The sequence below is a fragment of the Entelurus aequoreus genome, linkage group LG07, assembly GCF_033978785.1.
Source record: "Entelurus aequoreus isolate RoL-2023_Sb linkage group LG07, RoL_Eaeq_v1.1, whole genome shotgun sequence".
Classification (NCBI taxonomy): domain Eukaryota; kingdom Metazoa; phylum Chordata; class Actinopteri; order Syngnathiformes; family Syngnathidae; genus Entelurus; species Entelurus aequoreus.
In genome coordinates, this window is record NC_084737.1 from 66,339,094 (window position 1) to 66,362,027 (window position 22,934).

Below are 22,934 nucleotides of genomic sequence, written 5' to 3' on the forward strand. Positions count from 1 at the left end.
TCCCAGACTAATGCCTGTAACAACCATGGTATTCTTATAAGTAGACGCAGCACTGTGACGCGAGAAATTCGACCGCCATCTTGAAGTGGTGATGAGGAGCCGGCGAGCAGCCTAAACTGACAGTTGACAGGTAGAAAACAAAGATGCCGGGCTGGGGAACTGTTGAAAATAGGAATCGGGTCATTACTTTTCACAAGTAAGGTTTAACATTAACGTACTATTCGTTGTATTTTGTTAAAAGAATATTACCACAGAGTTGAGAAGGAGCAAATATCTTCAATAGTACTGAAATCGTAGCCGCTAGCAAACAAGAGTATGACCATAATAGAATTGCTTGTCAATGAAATTAATTAAATTTAAAAATGTCATACTCGAATAACATAAAGTTAAAATAAATGATGAAGATAAAGATTGTTAGACAGAATTAGCTTTTATTCTGAATCCAGTGAAACAGATTGGTGGTTTTAGCTGATATAAAGACTTTCAGGTGTTTATACATGTTTATGTTTAAGTATTTGGTAGACACTTTTATCCAAAGCGACATACATAAAAAATACATATAAAACAATCACTGTAAACATTATCATTTAAGGGAAGAATGTAATACAGTGTCAAGACAGAATAAACTCTCTGCTGCTGCAGCAACAGAGATACAGTCTATATGTCCCCAAGATATATAGATATCTAATGTATTCATACATTGTTTATGTAGGATATACAAATGCATATATAACCTAATCATATTGTTTCTTGAATTTAAAAATAGCTGACCGTTTTGTTCCCCCTTCTTTGGGATTATATTCCCAATTTTGATCTCGGACGTCTGGTCACTTATAACATATAAGAATATTCTATTACTGTTAAGCAAACTATGAATAACAAAACACGCCAAAACGTGTCCTTTATCATAGCTACACGTATGACCAAAAAAACGTGAGGTAAGATGAATTAAATGCGCTGACAGTTCATTGCTCCTGCCAAATTAATTGCACTGAGTGGCGCGGATCACCACTACGAGATGGCGGCCAAGCGTTTCGTCAGCGCCAGTAGGCAGTAGCGCTCGATGCTGCGTCTACTTAATAGATGTCTATTGTAACAACTGGTTAGGCTAGCTGCTAGACTAGTCAGGATAGAATGCAACAAGGTACAGAAACTTACAGGCTAAAAACTTGATTTAGATCTCTCGTGACCCCAGACTTGGGCGACACAGTTCATCTTTCAGAAAGACAAAAATACGAAGCAGGCAGCCAAGATATCAAAGGAGGCTTCAGGGCACCTTTTTTATTATATATATATATTTTTTAAATTGAACATAAAAACAATACAAATTGAAAATCCAACCAACCATTTTAACCTTTCGGGGTCGCGGAGGGTGTTGGAGCCTATCCCAGCTGCATTCGGGCAGAATGCGGTATATACCCAGCAAGGCCTTCTCTGCTGGCCTAACATAATCAGAAATCATGATCATAATTAAAGATAAAAGTATTTTTTTATTTACTTTCCCTAAATATCTAAAATTATTCATATTCTCTTCATGTCATATTCTGCTCTTTCCAGTGCTGTTGTTTTTAGGTTAGAGTTTGTATCCAATCAGAATTCAGCTAGCTTATGTTGCCATGCTGTACGGAATCTGCCCGGGGCATTCAGAATTAACAATGCGTGCGTCTGTGCACTGTAAGTGAATGGACACATAGAGTTGATAGACAATTGCGATAGCCAATCAGATCACGAGTTGTTGTCAGTAAGGCTATCTGGCCTTATGCTGTGATTGGATACTCACTTTGGAGTCCCAAGTGAGTATCCAATCACAAGTTGCAAAAACAGGAAGTGGAACCAGAGCCATACGAGCCATAAAAAGCCACAGAAAACTCACCGGTACTCACAAAGAAGGAGAGCAACATGTTGATTAAGTGGCAGATATATATTTGCAAGGCAATGTTCAAGTAGGATACTTAAGAGAAACTACATCTCGTGAGACGAGGTCGGCCGACACCGGAAGCTATCCTGGCGGTGAAATGGTTTGTCCGCGACTTTCACACGAATCAACCGACTACGAGCATTACCACTGGCTTATACGGCGAAGAATGGGTGTTACAAATTGTGAGTTAAAATATTTTATTTTATTTTTTCATGTTTTATTTGTTTTATACAATTATTTAAATTTTGAAAGTACCACATAAGATATGTTTTAATTGCTGAAGCTGGTTTATTGAATGTTAAATGCGCCGAAAATAGGCCGTTTTGTACACTGTTGAGGGGATTCAATCCTAAGTAGCGTGCAAGTGTTTTTGTATAGCATCTCCAGCCATGTCAATGTGGTGACATGAATTAGGGTATTTTGAGAGGTGAAGTCGGACTAAGTAGGACATCACTGAATGCCTAGGTGAGAAACGCACCGCCCGCCACTGACAGATAGACAACATTCACACTCACATTCACACACTATAGGGCCAATTCAGACAAATTGAAGCACTTCAATGTATTACATCATTTCAAAACAAAAAGGTCGATCAATTAACATCTTTATATACACAAAAGTGTTAATAAAATGAAGTAAGATACAAAATAATAGCATACAAAAAATAATATGAAAGGTGCCATATGTAAACATTTCTTGTCAAGTCATCATTAAATGGCCCCGATATGTCAAAAGGCATTAATAAATCATGTTCTTTTCGAATACCTTTAGAACTGTTAACGGTAGTTCAGCCGGGATATGCTCATTTCAAAATTTTATTTACAGCCACGAAATATTGTTATCGTTTTCATTTCGATGCCCTGCCCTCTACTGTTTGACCAATTAAAAAGTCTGTGAGTGTGTTACATCCAGGTTGCCAGTTACGCACCACCATCTTCGTTTGGCTACTGCCACTGGTAAAGTTACTAAACATGTCAGACCTTAGTAAATCTAAAAGGTTGTTAAGATTCTCAACTTATTCATGACAAAGCCAGGAACAAAACAAGGATTTGTATCAGGGATGCCTTTGAAAGATGGAGACGATTGAAGGCGGAGAAGATTTTTTAATCTGATGCCAAATTTGCTAATTTCCTCCTAAGGCATTTACGTTTTTCTTATTACTTGTAATAGAAGTAAATGGACATTTCGTATGTATATATTGTCCAATACGGTCTATGATCTTGTCAAAGCTAGTATGTTCGTGCATCGAATGCTTAGGAGCAAAGCACCATCACACTAGTGTAGCTTAGCATGCTAGCCCGGTCAATGACACATCGACATGTAGGCTAACGAGGGAAATATATGCCAGTTAGCCTGTATGTCGATGTGTCATCCAACTGACAGGGCAAAATATATTTTTGACAAATAAAACCTGTATGTGCATCAGGCACATATGGGGTCGTATTTGCTTGGCACAATATAATGCATTACATGAAATGATTTTCTACTTTGTGTATTGACATGTTAGGAGGCTATATGATTTATGCGTAACGTGGTTTTTGCGCTAACGTGGGTTGGCTCATTGAATTGCACTCTGCAATGAAAGATGGTGATGTGTGTACATGGAAGAGAATGCAGTGTGTCAGGTTGGATGCAACATGGAGTTATGCTGAACGAAATGTGGCGTTAATTTTACTGTTGGCCTTGGCTCGCAATCAAAGTAGGCCTATGCGATAAATAGTATATATAATTATTTTAATGGTGGTCCGTGCGGTCAAACTAGACATTTTAGCAGGGTAATGCCAACAATCTGTCCCGACTCCCGACGAAAATATTGCTGCGTAACTTTACAAATACATTTGGCTAATTGACATTAGTAAAATGTGGCATAAATACTTAGTAAACCATCTTGCAAGAAACATAAACAAGAAAAACCTACAGCGTAGGACTTGTCGATTGCCATAATCTGTCCCGACTCCCGACGAAAATATTGCTGCGTAACTTTACAAATACATTTGGCTAATTGACATTAGTAAAATGTGGCATAAATACTTAGTAAACCATCTTGCAAGAAACATAAACAAGAAAAACCTACAGCGTAGGACTTGTCGATTGCCATAATCTGTCCCGACTCCCGACGAAAATATTGCTGCGTAACTTTACAAATACATTTGGCTAATTGACATTAGTAAAATGTGGCATAAATACTTAGTAAACCATCTTGCAAGAAACATAAACAAGAAAAACCTACAGCGTAGGACTTGTCGATTGCCATTTGAAGTTCCTTGGAGTAGGATTCGGATGTATATCTGACAATCTCAGTCATGGAGAGTGGGAGGGGACTACATACTTTTGACCGTGATTGCAGTACCATTTATGGCCACATTTCTACATATGGCACCTTTAAATATATGTGTATTTATATATATCTATATATGCATGTATGAAAAGGGGCTTATCTAAAACAACTTAAATTCCTCCAATAACGATAATTTAAGGGCTATTCTACTTTTAACCATTTTCCAAGGTTTGGTTAATACATTGAAATCATCAATTAGGGTTTTACGTTGAGAAATCGACATTTATATATAAAAAATGTTTAGCCTGCAACATGATAATATTTACAAGCATTTCTAGGTCGTGATCTTTTATAAATATACCAAATTTAATCTCTTCTACCGTAAATATACATATATAATAATATATAATATATATAATATTATATATATATATATAATTATATATATATATATATTATATTATTATATATATTTTATTATATTATTATATATATTATATATATATTTTTTTATATATATATAATAATAATTATATATATATATATATATATATATATAATATATATATATTATATATATTATTATATTATATATATATATATATTTACACACACACACAGATATATATATAATATATATATTATATATATATTATATATATATATATATATAATATATATATATATATATAATAATATAAATAGGATATCTCTATACCTTTGTTTTTCAGCCAATCTCTGATCTCCCAAAATCGACATACAGTATCGCATTCCATAAATAAAAGATTCACATCTTTTGTAGTATTAAAAACTAAACAATTGTCAACCATAATATAATTTTTTTGTTTCAATAAATCACTAGTGGCTTCAGGGCAACTCTGTGAAAGTCCGTAAGTGGACCAGCGAGAGCCCAGACCTGAACCCCATTGAACATCCGTAGCGAGACAATAGATGGATGTGCACCCACACTTCCCGTCCAACTTGGTGGAGCTTGAAAGGGGCTACAAAGATAGATGTAGCAAATATTCTACATACACTCACAACCCCTACTTAAGTGCACCAAGAAAGTCCATACGGCCACACACACACACACACATGCACACACTGATGACTACTACTCATGGCAGACTTCACTACTTTGGAACAGATGATGATCCAGAATCTTATATTTTTGAGTTTGAATCTAAGGGGGATGAGCTACAAGTTTTAGAAGCTGAGTGATAAGCAGATCCAGCAGGTAGCAGTATTGCTAAGTGCTAAACAAGATATACAAACTTAATAAAACAATCATGTACTGTACAATGTCTGCTCTCACTGTGATGCATTCCCGATTACATGAAGAATTAATCATTATTTTCATTCAGGTAAAAAAAAAAGTTCTACAAACGAGCATCTTTTTATGTGTTTCTCATCATCTCCGGGTCTAAGTTGAATGTAAAAGTTGACACACACACATACTTACATATACATACATACATACATACATACATACATACATACATACATACATACATACATACATACATACATACATACATACATACATACATACATACATACATACATACATACATACATACATACATACATACATACATACATACATACATACATACATACATATATATACACATATATACATACATATATACAGTGGGGCAAAAAAGTATTTAGTCAGCCACCCATTGATTGTCAATGGGTGGCTGACTAAATACTTTGTTGCCCCACTGTATATACACATATGTATATACATATATATATATACACATATATATATATACACATATATATATACACGTATATACATATATACATACATACATACATACATATATATATATATATTACACATACATACATACATACTTACATATATATACATACATATATATATATATATATATATATATATATATACCCACATATATATATATACATATATATATACATACATATATACATACATATATATATATACATACATACATACATATATATATATATATATATACATATATATATACATACATATATACATACATACATATATATATATACATACATACATACATATATATATATATATATGTATACATATATATATTTATGTATGTATATATGTATGTATATGTGTATACATATATATATTTATGTATGTATATATGTATGTATATGTGTATATATATATATATATATATATATATATATATATATATATATATATACACATATATACACATACATATACAAACCCCTTTTCCATATGAGTTGGTAAATTGTGTTAGATGTAAATATAAACGGAATACAATGATTTGCAAATCATTTTCAACCCATATTCAGTTGAATATGCTACAAAGACAACATATTTGATGTTCAAACTGTTTAACATTTTTTTTTGTGCAAATAATCATTAACTTTAGAATTTGATGCCAGCAACACGTGACAAAGAAGTTGGGAAAGGTGGCAATAAATACTGATAACGTTGAGGAATGCTCATCAAACACTTATTTGGAACATCCCACAGGTGAACAGGCAAATTGGGAACAGGTGGATGCCATGATTGGGTATAAAAGTAGATTCCATGAAATGCTCAGTCATTCACAAACAAGGATGGGGCGAGGGTCACCACTTTGTCAACAAATGCGTGAGCAAATTGTTGAACAGTTCAAGAAAAACCTTTCTCAACCTGCTATTGCAAGGAATTTAGGGATTTCAACAAATGCGTGAGCAAATTGTTGAACAGTTTAAGAAAAACCTTTCTCAACCAGCTATTGTAAGGAATTTAGGGATTTCACCATCTACGGTCCGTAATATCATCAAAGGGTTCAGAGAATCTGGAGAAATCACTGCACGTAAGCAGCTAAGCCCATGACCTTCGATCCCTCAGGCTGTACAGCATCAACAAGCGACATCAGTGTGTAAAGGATATCACCACATGGGCTCAGGAACACTTCAGAAACCCACTGTCAGTAACTACAGTTGGTCGCTACATCTGTAAGTGCAAGTCAAAACTCTCCTATGCAAGGCGAAAACCGTTTATCAACAACACCCAGAAACGCCGTCGGCTTCGCTGGGCCTGAGCTCATCTAAGATGGACTGATACAAAGTGGAAAAGTGTTCTGTGGTCTGACGAGTCCACATTTCAAATTGTTTTTGGAAACTGTGGACGTCGTGTCCTCCGGACCAAAGAGGAAAAGAACCATCCGGATTGTTATAGGCGCAAAGTTGAAAAGCCAGCATCTGTGATGGTATGGGGTGGGGGTGTATTAGTGCCCAAGACATGGGTAACTTACACATTGCTGCAAAAATAATGGTCTCCCAACTTCTGAACTGAACTCGGCGGCTGCTATGGTGTCCTTGCCGGCCCATATTTGGCTGCCAGTTGAATGGCCCTGGTTTAAATCATACAGGACATTGCAGATTTCATTGTGATTTGAATGAATAATGCAGCAAACAGGTGTCATACAGATATTATCATGTATGGCGAGTAGCACAGTTGATTAGTGAAGTGGTTGCAGATTAAGAGACAGTTTGATTCCAAAACGAAGACTTAGTCCTGGCGTGAGAAGAGCCGTGTAGTGAGCATGCAGACAGGAAAGACAGCGGTCTAAGTGGAGAGGGGGAGAAAGGGGGAGGTGTGGAAGAGTGAGAACTTGGCAAAGAAACACAGCAGCCTGTGTTGCTGCTCTACCACCTGGGTTGAGCGTCTTGGCACAGCATCAGACGCCACCCTGCCAGGCTGGCACGCCTCTGCCGCCTCAGGCCTCAACACCCGCCTCTTCTCCTCTTGGCCCGGCCCAGCCTGGCTCAGCCAGTTTCAGTGAAGTTGTTAGCAGCGCATGCTGGCCATCCTCACAAACAAAGCCTGAGGGGGCCTACAGGTGCATGAATTAGCATCGTGGAAAAAAAGCAACAACAGACAAAGTGGATTGTTTTTTGGTCTTTGATGTTTCATAAAAAGGCAGTCGAATGTGGAACTTAAATTGTACTGAATGACAAGTCAATACTCAATGTGCATATTGCATTTCAGGTGTGAACAAATGAATGAATGAGTCTCAGTCATCATCAGACAGCTCCAAGTCCTCCACCAAATCCTCGTTTCCTTCTGCAAGTTTCATCAGATCAGAGGACGACAGCGGCTGGGGAGCCTTGGATGCCATCTTGTCTCCTAGCTCCTCCTCCTCATCATCATCATCTAGAAAACAATATGATATAGGTTAGCATTTTTCGTATGTCATTTCATAAATCATAAATATGAAGGTGCTTCCAACCTGACCACAAGTATTTGGACAGTGATAGTTTTGTATGATTGCAACATTTCAAAGGATAGAGCAAAATCTCCAACATTATAATCAAGTATACATATTCAACATTGCATATGCATGTATAGAGTATGACTCATTTCACATATCAAAATAACAAGTTTCACTTCAAGTTTGTGTCACCTTCACCTTTCTAGCGTAGATAAACTCGTTTGACAAATAAATGTACAATATATCAACATTTGGCCAGAGGATCATCATCATTTTAACTTTACAAACATGTATGTAAGATGTAGCTACGTTGTATGTTAGTTGTATGTCAGCTGTATCCAAGTTGTATGCAAGATGTATCTTAGCTGTATGTAAGTTGCATGTAAAATATAAGTTGTATGTAAGATGTATGTAGGCTGTATGTAAGAAGTACTGTATGTAAGATGCATGCAAAATGTATGTACTTTGTAAGATGTATGCAAGACGCATTTAAGATGTAAGATGTATGTAAGTTGTAAGATGTATGTAAGTTGTATGTATCTATGTTGTATGTCCGTTGTATGCAAGGTGTATGTTAGATGTATGTAAGTTGTATGCAAGTCGTATGCAAGGTGTATGTAAGATGTATCCACCTGGTACGTTGTATGTCAGTTGTATGCAAGATGCATGTAAGATGTCGCTACGTTGTATGTCAGCTGGATCTAAATTTTATGAATGATGTATACAAGATGTATGTAAATTGCATGTAAGATGCCTGTAGGCTGTATCTAAGCTCTAAGTAAGAAGTATGTATGTAAGTTGCATTCAAAATGTATGTATGATGTATGTAAGTTGTATGCAAGACATGTAAGACGTATGCAAGATGTATGCAAGACATGTAAGACGTATGCAAGATGTATTTAAGGTGTAAGGTGTATGTAAGTTGTAAGATGTATGTAAGATGTACGTATGTTGGTTGTATGCAAGATGTATCTATGTTGTATGTCAGTTGTATAAAGAATGTGCATAAAGGTTGTGTGTAAGTTGTATGTAAGTTGTTTCTTTGTAGTATGTCAGTTGTCAGCAAGTTGTATGCAAGATGTATACAGGGTTTCCCCTTAATATAATTGAATGTGGCACGCCGCCATGGCATTTTCATTACCACCACACATTGACATTGTTTTACTTGAAAACAAATTAAAGTAGCATAATATATGGTAGCCCCCAGAAAAAATCACAAAGTCTGACGCTATTTGTAACTTTTATTACCAATCTTATAACAAACAGCACAATTCCAACAGGTTTTATCTCCCGTGCAAACACTTTCGTCTCCTGAGTCCGTGCTTCTCCATGCACACAACACTTCGTCATTTCGGTGTGTTTGCAAACATGGGAAAAACTGACATCAAATCCAAACCACACCAACATAAAACATTGACATTAGCTGGTCGTTACAGTATGACTTGATATATATAGCCTATTATTTGCACACTATTGACAAGTGATGTACTGAAAACCTGACCAACGAAAAAATACTTTGATCACCGAAAACCGCCCAACTGAAACCGGATGTAAACAAAACGTATGCCATTCTGACTGTCTACAGCGTTGTCAGCATGTCTGCGATATGGACGTAAATTTTATATATATTGTAGGTAAACCTGCAGACAGCCATCTACAAAATGTGCAAATATTAAGAGGACAGTGGCTGCCTTTAAAAAGAGAAAATCCAAATAGAGCAACAGCGCCAAGCAAGTGTGGCGTCACGCTTGCTGCGGCTCACCTGTTTCGCCAGGGACATCGAGGGACAGAGGTTAAGAGTCTCTAAACAAGATTACATTTTATAATACCAGAAAAAGATGCTAGATTTATTGCTTGTTGTTTTTTAAAAAAAGTAATTGAACGTCTGTACTAGGGTTAAATAAAGTAATAAAGTATTGCGGTATTAATCGATTGAAATCGGTACTATAGCACCTTTGAAAAGTACTGGTACTGCTCTTTTATCTGAGTGCTGGTTTGCGGCGGTGACTACAAAGCCGAGGCGCATGATGTTGAGTGTGTCAAAACGCACACACAAAGTGCATAAAAGTAATAACATCTTGGAGAGGAAAAATGGCAAAAAACTACAAAATTAATGGTTAATAAAGAGGGCGCGTGAGAAGCAATATGGAGGTATTTGGGCTTCAAAACTAACAATAAAGGTGATGCTTTAAACAGGGAGGCACCACGTTGCAAATACTGATTTACACCTTTCCTGCTTATCGGCTCCCAGACAGTGGTCGAGGAGAGCAGGGGAGACCTTTCACTTCACAATGGGTCCATAAAGCTCCACTCTTTGGTTGGAATGACGAGGCCGTCGATTAGTTACAACTTGGTCACTTCATTTATAATTTCGACGGGGCACAACTGGACATCCACCATGCTATTAACACTCCTGCACATGCTAGCGCTCCCTCTCCTAACTTCCTCACTCACTTACTCACCCCATATACTGCGATTCTTAAAGGAGCACACAAACACATACGCTACTCTCAAAACAGCTGCTTTAAAACACGCCTCGCCAAATGTGGCGATTAGTATTAAAGTTAAAGTACCAACGATTGTACCACCTTTGCTTCAAACTTAAGTAAACATTTAAATAATAGACTAGACTAGATTAGAGACTAGACTAGACTTCCTTTTTATTGTCATTCAAATTTGAACTTTACAGCAATAATAAGCATTCAGATCTGCACAGGGAGTTATAAAAAGTGGCAGGTAATAATGTAGTTGTTACACCGGTCCTGCTGTTCGGTCCGGTGCAGACTGTAGTCGAGGAGCACAGGGAACACGTTCCCTTCAGGGTCGATGCCATTTCAATGCCTTTTAATTTACCGTATATATTAACTTTGTAAAATTGTTCTTTGACTGTGGGTGTTAAATGTAGTGTAAGATAGTCTGTTTAAATAAAGCCAATATAGAAATTTTTCGTAGTGCCCTTTATTTGGAAAAGTATCGAAAAGTATCGATATACATTTTGGTACCGGTACTAAATAATTGGTATTGGGACAACTCTAGTCCGTACAAAGTACAACAAAGGACATTGTACAAAAAGCAGCAACAATTGAAAATATGGCAAACTGATAATTGAAAAAAAATACTAAAGCCTTTATAAAGAAAATCATATTATCATAGCAAATTACTCGAGACGTCAGGATAACCACACCCCCACCGCCACAGGTATCTTGGCAGTTTAGGGGAAACCCTGTTTATGTAACATCTTACATAAACAGGGTTTCCCCTGTTGAATCTAAATTGTATGTGTGATGTATACAAGGTGTATCTATGATGTATCTCTAAGCTGTATGTAAGAGGTAAGTTGTATGCAAGATGCATGTAAGATATAGCTATGTTGTATGTCAGCTGAATCTAAATTGTATGTGTGATGTATACAAGGTGTATCTAAGCTGTATGTAAGATGTAAGTTGTGTGTAAGATGTATGCAGGCTCTATGTAAGAGGTATGTAAGTAAGTTACATGCAAAATGTATGCAAGTTCTTTGTGAGATGTCGGTCTTGAATAACATACTTCTGTAAATAAAGTGTAATATTATACATTGTATCCAAATAAATAATGAAGTAAAACATTGAGAGGACTAACGTTTGTTTCAGTAAGTGGATAAAGTAAACGCAGCCTTTTTCATTCACACATCTTGGCGAGTGCAGAGCATCTGCTTTAGTGATCGCTCTACGCATTGTGCTTTTTTCTCATTATCCATCTATCCATCCATCCATCCATCTATCCATACATCCATCTTCTACTCATTGTCCCTCTCGGGGTCGCGAGGTCTGCTGGAGCCCATCCCAGCTGCATTCGGGCGGAAGGCGGGGTACACCATGGACAAGTCGCCTTTCTCATCATACATGGTATCATCATGCAAACCTTGTGTAAATGATTCCACTATAGTAAGGTGATTTTTTTGCCCGTAGTTATTTTGTTGTTGCATCTTGTTCGCTTCATAAAAAGTTGTATTTCCCATTTTCCGCACTCGGCTCAAGGCTTTGGTTTCAGATGCTGAAACAAGTTTGTTGTGCGGATGCCTTTTTGACCAAAACAGCGGAGGGTGAATGCCCCACAACAAGAAAGAGAAAAGAAGGAGCTTTTTCACACACAGTGCGGACTACAATGGCGGACGCGCGCGCATTTTTTTAGGTTGGACACCACTGACCTACGACAAACTTTCACAAGCAAGGAAGCGAAAAAGCAGCTTACCACTCGATAATGTCAATATAGGCACACAAGCTTGTGATCACAGAGTGGCTATAAATAGTTAGTCTGCGTTAGCGCTTATAATACACTAATACTTACGAAATGGAGTATTGTTGGCACTTTTTAGACGGTTATTTATTGGGTTTTATGGGTGGAATAGAGGACCTCTCATTGACTTTTATTTACGAGTTAGAATCTGTCGTCACATGTTTCATGATGACAGTGAACAATAGGCAAAATTCCAAAAACAGTGCAGTTCCTCTTTAAAGTGGTCATATTATGTTTATTCTACATTTAAAACACTGCGTTGTGGTCTACATAACATGTAATAGTGTTTCTTTGTTCAAAATGTTGCATAGAATATGTCTTACAGACCACCTTCAAGCTGCTCTCTGACCGTCTCTTTGGGATGTGCCGTTTTATGGACTGTCTTATTTACGTGGCTCCACTTCGACAGTGTCTCCTCCCTGTCATCTTTGTTGTACCGGTAGTTTTTAGCGCTTCCATTACGAGTCTAGTGACAGATATAAGTTAGAACTGTACGCAACAGCGGAGGGTGAATGCCCCACAACAAGAAAGAGTAAAAGAAGGAGCTTTTTCACTACAGTGTGGACTACAATGGCGGACGTGCGCACATTTTTTTTAACTTATGCAGATACCAAATACACATCTGTAGGTACCAATAGGTAAGAAAAGTTGGTTTTGCATAATAGGGCGAAACAAAACACCAGATAATATGTCTCCTTGTCTCCTCTAATATGCCATTGTGGGGTCCTTATACACACATTATAATGTAATGCTTCAACATAATGTACGTTGAAGCAATGTACGTCTACGGTAGCCGTAATGCACCGACAATCAATCAAGCGCTGTGACTTTGTAGCTTATCAAAGTCCTACTAAAATATTTTGACAGATTTAAGAGCGCCGTGTGTAATGTTCCATATTGCCAATGAAACATCATAGTTTTGGTGTTGCTTGCTTACAGGTAGTTGCTAGCATCATTTATTGAACAGGCATCATCCTGCAGTGCATACGTATTTCTTATGTGTGACTGCCAACTACTGGTCACACTTATCATTAAACCATGCACCAAATAATATTGCTCTGAGGTTAGTCAGCACAACTAGAATAAATACATACTTTAGGCGCACCGGGTTATAGGATGAACTGTTGATTTTTGAGAGAATGCTAACATTTAAGTGCACCCTATAGTCCAAAAAATATGTTACACTAGATGACAGTAAATTGTAAAAAATAAATAAAAATAAAAATAAAAAAGCAATTTAAATGATCCATTTCCATTTATCGCAATTGGACAGAAAGTGGATCACAGTTCTTGACACTTAAATGTAAAAAAAAAAAAAGTATTAACTGCCCACTCTTGCTGACATCTTGTACTGCCTCTCTCACCAGTAACCCCACACAGCGAGGGAGCAGTACAGCGACTCTTTGCAGAGCAGAGGCGCTCAAAGTTGTCTTTGAGGTAAAATCGGCCCAAAATATGACTTAAACAAATATTAAGACATTAAAAATCTATATTGCATTGGTAGGAAAACTATTGCAATATATTGCCACTACTGGAAAAAAAGAACATGGCCGCCAGTCATAAGGAAATAAAATACAATTAGTTGCGGGAAGCAGATGTTGCCATGAATAAGTAACATATAAAGATTTCAACACATTGTGAAAAAGGAAAGGTGTTTTCTAACCAAAATGTGCAAACATTTTAAGGATACCAAGTTTAGGTGATTGGGGATGAACACACCTTTTTGGTTATTTAAATTAATAATTAAATAATGACAAAACCTATACTTGTTTATGTAATGTTTATCTTTTTATTTATACATTATTTTCAAAGAAAAATTATAACTGATTACCATACATTGTATCCAAATAGATAAGTAAAACATTGAGAGGACTAAACTTTGTTTCATTGAGTGGATAAAGTAAACGCAGCCTTTTTCATTCACACATCTTGGCGGTGTGCAGAGCAACCACTTTAGTGATCACTCTACGCATTGTGCTTTTTCTCATCATCCATTCATCCATCCATTTTCTACTGCATGTCCCTCTCAGGGTCGCAGGGTCTGCTGGAGCCTATCCCAGCTGCATTCGGGCGGGGTACACCATGGACAAGTCGCCTTTCTCATCATACATGATGTTGCCATGAATAAGTAACATCTAAAGATTTCAACACATTGTGAAAAAGGAGAGGTGCTTTCTAACCAAAATGTGCAAACTTAAGGATACCAAGTTTAGGTGATTTAGGTTGAACATACATTTTTGGTTATTTAAATTAATAATTAAATAATGACAAAACCTATACTTGTTTATGTAATGTTATCTTTTTTATTTATACATTTTTTTCGAAGAAAAGTTATAACTGATTACCTCAAAATATAACTTTTATAAGCGTTGATATTTTTTCACCAACCTGAGTCTCCATCATCACTCATGTCAGACAGGTCTTCATCATCATCATCATCATCATCATCATCATCTGAACCTTGGCCACGCTTTTTATCTAAAAGGAGAGAAAAAAAGCAAAAATTACAAGCCGGAAGAAACCCAGCTCTTTTTTTCTCTCAAGACTTTCCCAAGTTTGCGTCGCTGCACGTCTGATGTTCTTTGGAGACACCTCTATATGGGCCAGGCATCATCACAGGCAGCTCAAAAGTGTGTCCCCCCCCCACTCCCGCTCCCCCACCGCACCCCCCACTTCCTCACCCCCGAGATGGAACCCAAAGTCGATTACAGACGCCGCCGCCGCACAAACACCCGTGACAGTTTACTACTGGCAATTTCAGACGTCTTCGGCTCTGGGCCTAAATATAGCAAAATGGAGATTGCAGGCAGGTTTGATGGAGGCTCTCTCACTTGTGTGTGTGTGTGTGTAGACTAGCCAAAGGGACAACGGGGGTCCACAGGCTTTGAAGTTGAGGTGTGATGAGAGGCTGTGGGCGTAGACTAGACAAGACACACACACACACACACACACACACACACACACACACACACACACACACACACACACACACACACACACACACACACACACACACACACATACACACACACACACACACACACAGAGCAATTTCCCCTTGTCTGCTACATTGCACACCTCAAGTACACACTTATAAACATGGATAAAAATATCACACGTTTTTTTCGCTACCTAAATTCAACAATGTTTGCGCTCTCATTCGGCAGATTTTAACTCTACCTTGAAGGTGGCCCAAAAATTACCTGTCAAATTATTTAACCCCCCCACACCATCATTAGCAGCTCCGCCTCTTTCCACGGCTGCATATGTCAACAAAGAAGCTGCTGAAGCCTGAAAACTGGACAACAAGGTTTGCATTACCGTGCCGTCATCTCCAACTGAGTGTGTAAGTGTGTGCCTGCATGTGTGTGTGTGTGTGTGTGTGTGTGTGTGTGTGTGTGTGTGTGTGTGTGTGTGTGTGTGTGTGTGTGTGTGTGTGTGTGTGTGTGCTCCAATGAAAGCAAGAGAGGAAGCCGCCACCTCTGGCTGTTCCACCGCTCTGGTTTGAATTAGGAACTCCCGCAGGGACCCCAAGCCCGTACTTCCTGTCGACGGAGGTCAGTTTGTGTTTGTACTGGGTGGAGGAAAGACCAACCAAAGGGAGGAGGGGGGTAGGCTGACGGGCAAGTGAGAAGCAGCTGCACGTGCATTTGCGGGGACTCTCCCGACAATGAGGTCCAGATGCATTAAAAGGAAAAAAAAATCCCTGCCGCCTTCTCGTCTTTTCCTGTGACCTTGCGGAGGGATTTTTCCCCCCTTCTTGGAACGCTTCCTGGTGTAGAGCTGTAAAAACCAGGCTGTAGCTGCCCGTGACCTGTGGGTGACCCCCACCCACCCAAAAAAGGACAAAGCTCTAAAAACGGCACAAGAATCTAATGACACATTTCTGTCTGCACAATAAAGACGTGCTTTATATTGAAAGATAGTTAAAGGTGAATATTTACAGCTTGATTGACTTTAAATGAAACTACTTTTTAAAAAATAAGTATGTCAATTACACAGACTTGAGGACAGTAACCAGACTTGAGGTGTCATCACTTCTGAAACTTCTTCTCTGAGGATCAAGAAGTAGCGAAACACCGCCCCCTGGAGGCCAACACGACTAATACATGCTCACTGATTGCAGCACCTGTCAAACCATAGAGATTGAACACAATCTAGTACAGGATGCTCACCATGGCTGACATCTAACATGTTAATATTAGCAAAAAATAAACCTACTATTACAATATTACATTTTTAATATCTTAAAACTATTTTTTCTTTTTTCATTCATCTAATTTTTCCTCTTTCTTAAAGAGGAACTGTAGTTTTTTTTTTTTAATATAAATCTTGCCCATCATTCACGATCCTTTAAGACAAGCACATATATGTTTTTTAATGCATTCTAACTCATTTTACATTCAACAGACATGTTGCAGATGATTTAAAAGATAAAAAGTTTATGTTTTTCTGCTCTTGCTCCGGCATATTTTTTCCCCCATGAGCTTCCGTAGCTCTTACCCGCCCCCTTACTTTCTTAGTGGAGATCCACAAGCCAAGCAAAACATGGCTAATGCTAAGGCTAACGAGAGCGAGACGTTTGTTCCAGAGAAAAGTGTTGCCAGTGCTTTAGATTTGCGGCAACAGGCGTGGAACAAGTGACTGCATGCTGCAAAGATTCTTAAAAAAAAAAAAAAAGGCAGCAGCACCACAAACTTATTCCAGCATCTGAAACAGCATTAAGCCAAGTTGGGGAAATGTAACTCTTTACAAGGTAAACAAGACCGCAACAACAACTCCACTTAAGAAGCAGCGTATTGTGGCGAAATCAAAGGTACCATGTACAGCATGGAGAACACTGCACAGAGCAATCACTCTGCACACCAAAACCGGACAGCTTGTACGCACATGTGCTGCTGCAAAACTGTGGTGGAATTATAACCCATTTAATCATCAATATAGTGATATATTACAAACCCCAAAACCAGTGAAGTTGGCACATTGTGTAAACAAAATACAATGATTTGCAACTCCTTTTCAACTTATATTCAATTGAATACACTGCAAAGACAAGATACTTAACGTTCAAACTGGAAAACTTTGCTGTGCAAATATTAGCTCATTTGGAACATGTTTCAAAAAAGCTGGCACAAGTGGCAAAAAAGAGAAAGTTGAGGAATGCTTATCAAACACTTATTTGGAACATCCCACAAGTGAACAGGCTAATTGGGAACAGGTGGGTGCCATGACTGAGTATAAAAGCAGCTTCCATGAAATGCTCAAACATTCACAAACAAGGATGGGGCGAGGGTCACCACTTTGTGAACAAATGCATGAGCAAATTGTCGAACAGTTTAAGAACAACATTTCTTAACGAGCTATTGCAAGGAATTTAGGGATGTCACCATATATGGTCCGTAATGTCTTCAAAAGGTTCAGAGAATCTGGAGAAAATACTGCATGTAAGCAATTATATTACAGACCTTCGATCCCTCAGGCAGCACTGCATCAAAAAGCGACATCAATGTGTAAAGGATATCACCACATGGGCTCAAGAACACTTCAGAAAACCACTTTCAGTTTTCTTGTCTCTCATAATGATTGTGAACGATAGGCACAATTCCAATAAAACTGCAGTTCCCCTTTAACTGTCAAACAAGTGTACAAATAACCTAACTACTATAATATTAATATTAGGGCTGTCAAAATTAACACGATAACGCCTTAACTATAAATTTTAATAACAGCACTCATTTTATTATCGGGCGATCAACGCGCACACCTCCTTTTTGACACTCGGGCCGTGCCGTAGCGGGAGAACTTGGCTGCAGTTCACTTGCTACTGACAAGCCACAAGCAAGCAGAAATGGACAAAAAAACTACTTTATGGAAATATCAGGTTCAAAGCCATGGCAAGTTGTTCTCCCAACAAGAAAATACTATTTTTCGCTGTGAGAAGAGGCGACATCCCTGCAGCAAACGCCGTCGTGTTGAAAGAGGTGGGTGGTGCTTCACTTCCATGTTCAGATTACGGTTAAGGTGCAGTGATAACATTTAGATTGTTACTGTGGCTGCTTTAGTAAGTAAGATGACATAAAATCTCAACAGAAATGAAACACAGTCGGCAGGATGTCGAAAGAAGACATTTTTTTTGCAAACAGTTGATCCGACATCAATACATGTCAAGACACTTTCTCAAAAATAATCACACACTTATCAGGCTTCAAAATAAAAGCGCTACGCTACACATTTGGTTCAACAACATTTAGGGTTTCTCCTTAATCTCCGGCTTCATATTAGCCGCCACACCTAACAAAATAAAGTCATGTAATGTATTGTAGCGTCCAGGAGAAAACAAACAAAGTCTGACTTTCTTTTTAGCTTTTACTACCAATTTTATGATAACAACGGGCCCAATTCCAACAAGTATTTCCTCCTTGCACACACATCTGCCTCTGTGCTTCACTTCAAGACACACAGCACTTGTTCATTCTCCGCCGACATGGGAAAAATGACCATCTTAACACACTAACATACACAATAACACTAGCAGGTAGTTACAGTATGAATGGCTATACATAGTTTATTATTTGCGCACTATTGATTAATGATGCACCGTAAATTTGGCTGGAAAAAGACGTACTTTAATCACTAGAACAGTACTCCCTAAACCAGGGATGTCCAAAGTGTGGCCCGGGGGCCATTTGCGGCCCGCAACTCAAGTTTTTTTGGCCCGCTGCATATTGTTGAAATAAAAAACAAAAAAACAGTAAAAATGTAAGCATAATACCATACCATACCAACTTTATTTATAAAGCCCTTTAAAAACAACCACAGTTGAAGAAAAAAGGGCTGTACACCACAAAGAAATAGAGGTAAAGGAGAAACTAAAAAATAACATTTAAAACAGAAGTAAAATACACATTAAAAAAGCAAATACAAATTACCCTAAGAACAATTTGTTAGATAAAAAGCAGTTAAAAAGTTAAACCGTTAAAAAAGTTAAACGTTTAAAACAGTTTAAAGTCTCATGCTGGGTTAAAAGCCAGTGAATAAAAATGGGTTTTAAGAAGGGTCTTAAAAATAGCCAAAGAATGGGCCTGTCTTGCATGGAGAGGGAAAGGGAGATAATAAGCAAATATGGTAGCTAATTGTAATACTAATAATTCATACGAAGCAGACACATTGTTTTGTCTGTAAATTTATGTCTGTTTTAGATAGTTTTTTTACAAAATAAAATATCAAAACGGCCCCCGCATGCTTTGACTCCTCAGTGTGCGGCCCTTTGTGGAAAAAGTTTGGACACCCCTGCCCTAAACTGATGTTGTGATGACGTAAGCTATACGCAAGGGGTTGTCTGGACCGGAGGCAGCGTGTCCGCTCTGTGAACATACTTTAATAAATTTAAGCTATACCCGCAGACAGCGATCTTCACAATTTATGATGATACTGGCGGCTTTTAATGAGAGAAAGGCTTCCAGCAACGCAAAGCAAGTGTGACGTCAGGCTCGCTTTTTGTCACTGACATGGTGCGACACTATCTATAACACCAGAAATAGATGCTAGATTTGTTGCCAGTCTTTTTTATTAAAGAAAGAGTGACTAAAAAGGATTGGAGATTTCTGGCTTGCTGAAATATTGTGTAAATTATTTTATAACATGTTCTGGTCCAGTCCTCAATTACAGAATGATTAGCAGGCATTTTATTAATTAATAGAGAAGGTTAAAACATGGTCATGCAGCAATATGAAGACCATTAACTTGTACACCATGTAATGTACAGATTATCAGAAGCATTTATTCAGGTGAAAATATCACAGATTACAGCTGGGATAGCCCCCCCCCCCACTCCCTGAAAATGATCTGTCTACGGTACACATATTAATGATGAAAAATTATACCTAACTGCGATTAATCGCGATTCATTTTAGGTTAACTATGAACAAAATGTGATTAATTGTGAATTCATATTTTAATTGTTTGACAGCCTTAATTAATATATTTTATTTATATATATTTCTTCTTCTGTGGCTCATACAGCTCAGTTTTTTTCCTCATTCTTAACTGCCAAACAAGTGTAAACAGTAGTTCACCAATGATGAGCAGTAGCAGAATTGAAGAAGACAAGTGAAGACACGTATAGCAGCAAGCAAGTCAGAGAGCTGTTCGAGAAAAAGTACCCCAAAAACCGCTGAAGCTGAGCTCAATTAAGTCTTGGACTAAAAGTTTAACTGCGATATTTGAGGAATATTGTTCTTTCCAATAATGGGGTAATGTTGTTTTCTAAATGACAAAACTTCTTACCTTTTCTTTTGAGTCCTGTGTCGTCATCTCCATCATCATCCGAGTCTGACTCAAACAAACCCTTAAACTCTTTCTTGTCCTCCGCTTTCTTCTCCTGAATCTTCTTACGTTTGATCGCTGGGAAGTTTAGGTCTTCCATCTGTGCCGAAACAGAAAGCACAATCAATACACAAGCTTGATTTCATAGTATGATTGATCACAATAAAACATTCATTTCGTTATTTGACAAATTAATTTGAGGTCATAATGTAAAAAATGTAAATAAAAAGCATTAAATAACCAGTGCGATGCGGTCCAATATTTACCCGTTCTTTGCCAGAGATCTCCAACTGAATCTCCTTCTCCCTCAGCTTTTTCCACTGCAAGTAGTACTTGCTGAGCGGAGTCCCTTCATTCTGCAGCTCTTTCTCCCAAGCCACCTGACAGAGGGCAAAGACATGCAGTGAGTGCAAAATGTCATTTACGTTTGCACTTCTTATTTGGGATATCCCCATCAACATTTTTGGCCTCCTATTCCGATCCGATTTTTTGTCTTCAGATCTGATACGATTTTGATTACCAATCCAATACATTGCCAATGGATTCTAGAACTGAAAATGTTTTTTGGTTTTTTTTTTGGCGAGTAACTAAATTAAACACAGTAACACATTTTTATAACGCTTATTTTTTTAACATTCAGAATGTGCTGATTTTTTTTTTAAAATCAGATTATGTATAAAATGTGAGGTATTGAATTCTCAATACAATTTTTTTAACAAAATAAAAGCGCCTAGTGCACAATAACTTAACAAAAGCAAAAACTACTACTGGCTACCATTTACATCATTTGGGTTTTGCCCATCAAATCATTCCTGTATCAAGAGTCTTACTCCCTGAGTTTGTAAACAATGACAAAAACAACCCAAAACATATTTTGAAATAGGAAAAAGAAAAAAACTATCGATTTAATCACTTTAGTATCGTTTATTATCAAGGATTCAAGGAACTTTATTGTCATACTAGCACATGAGATATATGAAACTGCACAATACTATACTAGAAATCAATAGTCAACTGGAGCAATCACTCCTACTTTACGATGAAGCTTTAGTGGTTAGCTTCTTGTGTCATCTTGCTCGGTATGTGTGTAGCCATTCATTTTCCTCTTGTCCTCCAGTGATAATGCTACTTAAAAGAAACTTAGTTTATTTCATGCCATGGTGGTGAGGATTAGTATCTTAAAAGCGCCTCCACACTGTGGATAGACGATAGACAAGACACACACACTCCAGGGATTCATGCAACTCATATAAGTGTGTAAAAATGAATCAGAAATGTAAATGTGTCGCCATGAAAGTGCAGTTCCCCTTTAAGTTCTTTGATGGACCCTGGCGAGACACGTTCTGAGTAAAACCTGTACTGTTAAAGCACTGTATGGTCTTGGCCACCAGCTCTAAGTTTCAGAGTTTTGGCATTTTCTCTTGGTGTAGACCATCTATTGTTTTTTCCCCACATCCTCCGAGAGTTCTTTGCCATGAGGTTGAACTTTCAGTGTAAGTGTGTAAGAGCTATAACGCCAAATTTAACACACCTGAGACCTTTTAACGAGTCACATGCCACTGGGGTGGGAAAACCGTTAATTAGGGCCCAATTTGCATAATTTCACTTAGGGCTGTGCTCACATTTGTTGCCAGCATTTTAGACGATAATGACTGTTTTGAGTTACTGAGGGGACAGTACAGATTGTATACCATTTCACAAAATGTACATTTATTTAGTGTAATCTCATAAAAGATATACCGGTAAGAAAATATTTGCAGAAATATGAGGGGTGTACTCAGGTTTGTGAGGTACTGTAAATGATAACAGAGAGACACGAGAGTTCACCATTGGTGGAAGGAGTCAGACTATCATTAATTACGCAGCCTTTCAGGTTGGGTGGCAT

At 37.7% G+C, this 22,934-nt stretch overlaps 1 protein-coding gene across 1 annotated transcript in view; it reads right to left on the bottom strand.

Moving 5' to 3' along the window:
- Window positions 1–8,121: 8,121 nt before the first annotated feature.
- noc2l (NOC2-like nucleolar associated transcriptional repressor) overlaps window positions 8,122–22,934 on the bottom strand; it is a 39,921-nt gene continuing 25,108 nt past the window's right edge. Inside the window, exons 15-18 of the mRNA XM_062054274.1 lie at window positions 21,316–21,429; window positions 21,011–21,149; window positions 15,113–15,202; window positions 8,122–8,391 (exon numbers count right to left, since the gene is read on the bottom strand). Coding sequence (XP_061910258.1) covers window positions 8,252–8,391; window positions 15,113–15,202; window positions 21,011–21,149; window positions 21,316–21,429 — 483 coding nt within the window. The 3' untranslated portion in view covers window positions 8,122–8,251. The remainder of the gene's footprint in view (window positions 8,392–15,112; window positions 15,203–21,010; window positions 21,150–21,315; window positions 21,430–22,934) is intronic.